General features: G+C 37.3%; 1 protein-coding gene across 1 annotated transcript in view; it reads left to right on the top strand.

Annotated features, from left to right (window-relative positions):
* glsb (glutaminase b) overlaps positions 1–1,409 on the top strand; it is a 27,739-nt gene extending 26,330 nt beyond the window's left edge. Inside the window, exons 17-18 of the mRNA XM_034561211.1 lie at positions 478–541; positions 671–1,409. Of these exons, the coding sequence (XP_034417102.1) occupies positions 478–541; positions 671–824 (218 nt within the window). The 3' untranslated portion in view covers positions 825–1,409. The remainder of the gene's footprint in view (positions 1–477; positions 542–670) is intronic.
* Positions 1,410–7,712: the final 6,303 nt, after the last annotated feature.

Here is a 7,712-nt window from a genome sequence, read left to right as displayed (position 1 = left end):
TCGGCTTCACAGTTGTCATACGACAGTTTGTCGTTCGCAAAAAGGGAAATAATAATATGAAAAAAGTATGCGCAACCTTGTCCGCGTATTTTATTTTTGGGCCTTTTATCCAAAATATGAAAAATATTCAGATTTACATTTTTAAACTAATGGGTGATTTCTATGGAACGCCATTTTATTCCAAAATAAATACATTAAAAAAAATATATGTATTTGTTTATCTATATTGATTAATTTCTATATTTTATTTATGTATATATGTATTGCCTCATTTATTTATTACAGCCTTTATTTTATAGCTATAATTATTTATTTCATAGGCCTATTCATTTACGGATAGCATATTAATGCCCATGGTTTTGGAATGAGACATTCAGCCATCACACATGGGTTTTAGACATTTGGAAGTAAGCACGGAGCGAGTTCACGTCGGTCCACGTGAGCTTTTGTATTTCCAACGACTGCTCTGCCCCTCAGGACACACGGAGGTGGTGCGCTTCCTCCTGGAGGCCTGCAAGGTGAACCCGGTGCCCAGAGACAGGTGAGCCCCGACTCTCCATCATCCCGAAATATCTGTTTATGAATGACGTTACCTTTCAAGTTGTTGGTGAGGATTGTAAATCGAGACAAAACTGATTCGACGAGCACGACCGTCTTCTTCTTCGCGCAGATGGGGGAACACGCCGATGGACGAAGCGGTGCACTTCGGCCACCACGACGTGGTCACCATGCTGCAGAGCTACCACGACAAGTACAGCCCGCCCGCCGACGCCAACGCCAACGACAAGGAGACCGTGGAGAAGAGCATAGACAGCCTGCTGTAGGTGACGCAACACCTGGGCATCCGTCACGCGGTCATCGTTTACAGTGTATTACTCGGTGTAATGTGTCGGTGGTACCCCGTTAAAAAAAAATCAAAAACCTTGTGGTATCCCCCCCCGGGCTGTAGATTGTATCACAGTGTATTAGTTTAGTTTACAGTATAGTTCATGTTATATTATTCTCTACCTGGTAATACTCTCTGTGTATTCGTTTTGTGAGATAGTGAGGTGTGTGTGTGTGTGTGCGTGTGTGTGTGAAAATACTGATATAAGCTTTATAATGCGTCTCTGATTGTGTAAATGTAGAAGGGCTCACAGGCCTCAGATCAGCTGCATCTATATTCCCCCCTTTTAGAAGTCGTTGAAAGATTGAGCTCCGAATGTATTTTTTCAGTGGGAAACACTTGCAATAGAAGCACTATGTATTTATTTCACAGAGAGACTTTTAAAAAAAAATTAAAAATTAAAAAAAAGAGTAAAATTTATAGAGATGTACCATTGTGTGAGAGATCTGGGATGAAGTCAAGTCGGGGGTTTCTTTTATTTTCGTTGTCACGGCTACGTTTGTTTCTGTGTCGTCTGCATCCCCCCCCCCCCCCCCCCCCCCCTTCCTCTTCAACAATGTCAGATTTCCATCAAGAATACTTTATTTTTTCTTCTTTCTTTCTTTTTTTACTTGGTTTAATGACATTGGTTTTTTTTGTTTTGGTTTTTTTGGGATAGTCACAATGTTCGGTTTTCCTGCACGGAAACAATTTTAGCAGCACGAGGACCATTTATAAAACGTTCCAAAGCGTACGGACGTCTTACGGTAACAATTACTTAAGTATGATGTCATCTATGCACTCCAAAGTTTCACACTGATCTACTGCACTACAGACTGCACTATGAGAACGTACTGAATTTACCCCCCAATGATATTTAGTTGGAAAAAAAGTTTAGAAACACGAACAAACCATATAGTACAATAACAGAGCTGAACTGAACAAAAGGAGCCTATGTTATGCTGTAACATTCCAAGTGGTGGTTTCTCATGGTCTATATATATATGTATATGTATATGTATATGTATGTATATGTATATATATGTATATGTATATATATATGTATATGTATTTATAAATATAAATGTGTGTGTATATGTATTTATATATGTGTGTGTATATGTATTTATATATATATATGTGTGTATATGTATTTATATATATGTGTATATGTATTTATATATATATATATGTATTTATATATATGTGTGTATATGTATTTATATATATATATATGTATTTATATATATGTGTGTATATGTATTTATATATATGTATATGTGTGTATATATACATAATTATATATGTATATATACATAATTATATTTATATATGTGTATATATATTTAAATATATATGTGTGCATATTTATATATATACATATATATAAATATGCATACACACATATATATATGTGTATGCATATTTATATATATATATTTCACCTTATGAAGACCCAGAAGTCACAAGTGTCAGAAACAGAATACCTGATGAGTCAAATATTTATACTGTTAATGTATGTAAATTAGTTAAATAATTGATCAACAAGATAATACACATTAACTCCAATGAGGCGATATGTAATAGCCTAAATGAGCTACATTTGTAGTCCTGTGTGAGCTATTTGTAGCAAGTTTAAGGAAACCCGATTAAAAACAAACAATATACAGCTCCAATAAAATGAACTGAATTATTTTATATTGGATTCCATTTTAATGTATGCTAATGTTCGCTATAACTGCCGGCTGTGGGGAATGTGCAGCCATTCTGGAAACAGTTTATAGTTCGTGTGTCAGAAATTTCAGATCTATTTTTTTTGGAGGCTTTAAAAAAAAATAAAAAATGTCTTGACTCGCCACTTGCAGGTATTCAATCATAAATACAATATCATTGTGGGCCCAAAATTGAATGACAATCCATCAAATTCTAGTCAAAAAAACCTCTTGACTCATCAGGTGACCTAATCTGACACTTCCAGTGCTGAAAATATACACAAGTAATACAAAATTACATATTCTGTGCTGTTCTTTAAAAAAGAAACTTTTTTAATGAAATATTTTTTCTTATATATATCGAACGGCTTTCTAAAAGAGCGTGGTATTTTTTAGTAGTGAAAAGCTTGTGTGTGTTTTTCGACCGGGAGTCAAGACGAGAGAGAGAGAGAGAGAGAGCTAAACAACAACAACAACAACAACAAGCAGCCAGGACAGGAATCCACTGACTTGTTTTTCCTTTTGTCCTTCTGTATAAATAAAGTGGTTGAGTACTGTAAAAATGCAGATGTTATTTCTCTCGGCACTGGAATGATATGTTTATTTTAATAAACAAACAAAAAAAGTTAAGAACATCCGCCGTACAGTTTGGTGTTTGTTTTTTTCACAACAAATATCCCAAAAATGTGAATCACGTGCAAGTAGAAAAGTTTGTAGTTTACAGAAAAACATCACATTATTTTAGAACCACCTCTCTCAAAAAAAATCTCTACTTTGCTGGTAGTTTTGCACGATACACACACACATCTTACATAATTCTGCTCATACATTGTTGCTTTTATGACAGTTAGTGACCGTGTTCTGCATTTCTTTAATGTTTGCTGGAATTTGATTGGATGGCCCTACCAAAAACAAAATCCACCAGTCGCCACTGGTCCCCATTGATGTTTAAAGTTTGTTCATTTATGATCATCTTACTTACTCTGAGTAAGAGACGTGTTCATCAGCTTGTTCTTGGTGCAGGGCTCTACTGCGTGCACATGGGCGTCACACAAGAACACTCACACACACACACACACACACTCCTGTACCTCACTGTCACCGTGGATTAGGATCAGAGGTCGTTGTGGTGAACTGCCCAGGCGAAATAAATATATACTTTAATGTATTTAAACTACATTTAAAATGTCAATAGTATATTACAAATATACCATCGAAGTGTACTTTCTGCAAATATATAAAAAGTATACTAAAGTCATGCTTTCACCTATTTTAAAAAAAGTATACTTTTAACACACTTTAAAATAAATGTGATGTTTACATATTTGTAATATACTCAAAATATATTTCAAATATACTTCAAATACAATAAAAATATACTTTAAGTGAACAATCGGCATGCATATTAGCACATACTTAAAGTGTACTAAGTATACTTTAAGTAGTCCCAATTTAGCACCAAAAAATATATATTAAAATATACTTCAAATAGTACTTGAATACTATTTAAATATATTAAGTACAAAATAAGTTGTTCCATAAATAACACACTTTAAATATACTTGTGATAAGTAGGGCTTCAAGTATACTCAAGTATGCTAAGATTAAATATACTTAGTGTACTTTTTTTTCGCCTTTGTGGGCACCACGGGCTGCTTTTCCACCACCAGAGCGCTGCAAAGCAAGAAAAACAACAAACAAACAAACAAACCCCACCAAATCAGGCCCAGAGGTGTTTACAAGGCAGCTGTTCTTTCTCAAAACACTGACCTGATGCATCAAGTTGATCTTTATTGCTGAACACAATATTATGCATTTGCCCTCTACGTCCTCTAGTCTGAATGAGCATAATTATAAACGCACGTTTTTAAGCACGTTACAACTCCTTCATAGTGTCGTATTGCTTTTCAGAGAATTATGATGATAAATTCAAAGTAGATGCAAAAGTATACGTATGTACAATATATTATGTTGAACATTGTTGCTCCTGGATGGATCACAGCCAACCCAATTCTTTTCAACTATTTGTACTTTTACTTTCAATACTTAAGTACATTTAATATCAGAAAATTACTTTTGATACTTAAGTACAGTAAATATCAGATACTTAGGTGAGTTAGGTATTTAGGTGACTTTCACTTTAACTGGAGTCCTTTTCCAGTAAGGTATTGCTTTTGGGTACACTGCTTGATCCCCACTTTTCCCTTAGAATAAAAAGAGGGCGTAACACTGGTCTAACGTGATCGTTTTGTACCTCCTGGTCTAACATGACCTTTTCTTATTTCCCAGTTATTTTCTGGTCTAACGTGACTTTTTAAATTGTATTGGTCTAAGGTGACCCGTTTCTTAATTGTTGGTCTAAGGTGACCTGTTTCTTAATTCCTGGTCTAAGGTGACCCGTGACCCGTTTCTTAATTCCTGGTCTAAGGTGACCCGTGACCCGTTTCTTAATTCCTGGTCTAAGGTGACCGTTTCTTAATTCCTGGTCTAAGGTGACCCGTTTCTTAATTCCTGGTCTAAGGTGACCCGTTTCTTAATTCCTGCTAAGGTCTAAGGTGACCCTGTTTCTTAATTCCTGGTCTAAGGTGACCCTGTTTCTTAATTCCTGGTCTAAGGTGACCCTGTTTCTTAATTCCTGGTCTAAGGTGACCCTGTTTCTTAATTCCTGGTCTAAGGTGACCCGTTTCTTAATTCTTGGTCTAAGGTGACCGTTTCTTTTGTTATTTTATGCAGCAACAACTTATCCTGTCAGCAGAAAAAATGGCTTGATATGAATATAACATGTTGATAAAGTCCATGTCGTACAATTTCTAAGAAATAAGAGATATCTGGAAATATCTCTACTGAGATTACAGCTGTAGCTCTGGGCTCACCAGCAATGTTTAACTTTTGACTTTTTTTTAAAAAGTGGATTAAAAATCATATTAAAGTAAAAAAATGAAAGAAAAGATTAATTTTCTTTTTACATTTTATTATTTTCAAAGCAGCAGCAGCAGCAGCTCCTGACCCATCCCGAGCTCTCTAAGAAAACGAGAAAAAAAAACCCAAAATGGGAAGAAATCTCGGAAGAGGCAATTCAAAGAGAGATCCCCTCTTCTCGGACGGATGGGCCTGTGACTGGATCTGAAAAATAAGACAATTGTTAGAACATAAATAATATAATGCGAGTCAAATTAAAACAGCTATCTATCTATAGTGTAGTTTATGTTTAAATGTAAATTAAGACGTGTGTGTGTGTGGTGTGATACTATCTCAGCCACGGGTGATTCCTCAGTTGCTCCAGGGTGAAACGCTGATCCGGGTCCACATGCAGGCAACTCTGGGGGGACGTGGGTACCTAAAATATACAGACATAATAAAAAGACAGTGAGGAGGAATATTATGTATTACTATTATAGATAAATATACCAGTATCATATTTGTGGTATTGAGAACCGATTGTTTTTGGGTGTTTCGGCCTTTAATCACTAAACACCCTCAACAAAGGTGGCCAGCTAAAGGGTGATCAAGCCTTAGCTTGTGTCCCATGCCCAATTAATATTTCCCACGGGACTATGCAAGGCAGGGGCGTCCACTTCCCTGAGCCAGCCCTACAGCTGACCGCATACCTCATATGCCCTCCTCAAGTTGGAGGGATCTGAATTGGGTTCCCCTGTGGGGGTGGGGGGGTCATGAAGTTATAGCCCAGCAAGGGTCCTTCTGTTTGATCCAGATCCACTGGCTGCCTCTTTCAGCTGCTTGAGAAACTGTTCTGATGGTCCGGCCCTTTATAGTAGAGATTATTTGAGGCCCGACGACATTATGGGATTTATGGTAATGTTTCTCCTGTCCAACAGGGAAATGCCAGAGATTGAACAATCTTACGGTTTGGGCAGCGCCTCGGCTCCTGGCCGCAGTCTGCCATATTTATATTATAATTAGCTGAATACGTGATTGGTCAATCAGTGTTGAGATGTCAACAGCGTCTTCATTGTTAGGGTCAGCTTGGATGTCGGCCTGCAACATCTGCTGCTGCAATGTTTTGCACAGTGAATCGACACTAAAATGGTACCGCGGTACCCGTACGTTAAAAACAATACGATTTTGCATATTTTTTGTATCGATGCTTAATTAAAATAGCGCGCAATCAAAGCAAAATGGTAAAAAGGGAACCATACAGATGTTTTATGTATTACTATTATAGATAAATATACCAGTATAATATTTGTGGTATTGAGGACCTATTGTTCTTAAAACGTTTATTATTATTATTACCGTACAAGTTTTTTTGCCGCAATCTATGTTCTTAATCAGATCAGTTTATAATTTTGGTCAAATCAAAAGACCGTAGTTATAAAAGCTTAAAAGGTATGTTGTTCAGATCTTTTGAGTCATCTTGACATGAAATGACGGGACCGGCCCTTTATAGTAGAGATTATTTGAGGCCCGCTGCTATTATGGGATGTACGGTAATGTTTCTCCTGTCCAACAGGGAAATGCCAGATATTGAACAATCTTACGGTTTGGGCAGCGCCTCGGCTCCTGGCCGCAGTCTGCCTATATTCATATTATAATTAGCTGAATACGTGATTGGCTGAATTGTATATTGATCAGATCTTATGAGTCATATTGACTGGAAATGACGGATGACGTTTTGATCCGGCCCGCCGAGTATTATGAATTATAAATTATAGTAAAGACCGCTGTAACGCTTCGTACCCTCGGGGCTGCGTGTGCGCGCTCCTGCAGCAGAACACGGCAGGTTAAAGAGCGCCGTCACGCTTTCTGCTGCACACAAACAGCCTGAAAGAGCTGAGCAATAAATGAGCATTAAGAAACATCGATGCTGGTCTGTTGCCGTCATCGTGCTTCAGGAAACTCAAGTCGGCTCCTGGCCGCAGTCTGCCCATATTTTATAATAATTAGCATCGTGTATTGATCAGATATGTACCGAATCGTGTATTGATCAGATATTTTTAGTCATCTTGACTTGAAATGACGGGACCGGCCCTTTATAGTAGAGATTATTTGAGGCCCGCAGCTATTATGGTATTTAAGGTAATGTTTCTCCCGTCCAACAGGGAAATGCCAGATTTTGAACAATGTCACGGTTTGGGCGGCGCCTCGGCTCCTGGCCGCAGTCTGCCCATATTTAT

Source organism: Cyclopterus lumpus, chromosome 21 (genome assembly GCF_009769545.1).
Source record: "Cyclopterus lumpus isolate fCycLum1 chromosome 21, fCycLum1.pri, whole genome shotgun sequence".
NCBI classification, from domain to species: domain Eukaryota; kingdom Metazoa; phylum Chordata; class Actinopteri; order Perciformes; family Cyclopteridae; genus Cyclopterus; species Cyclopterus lumpus.
This window is presented reverse-complemented; position numbering and strand designations above follow the sequence as displayed.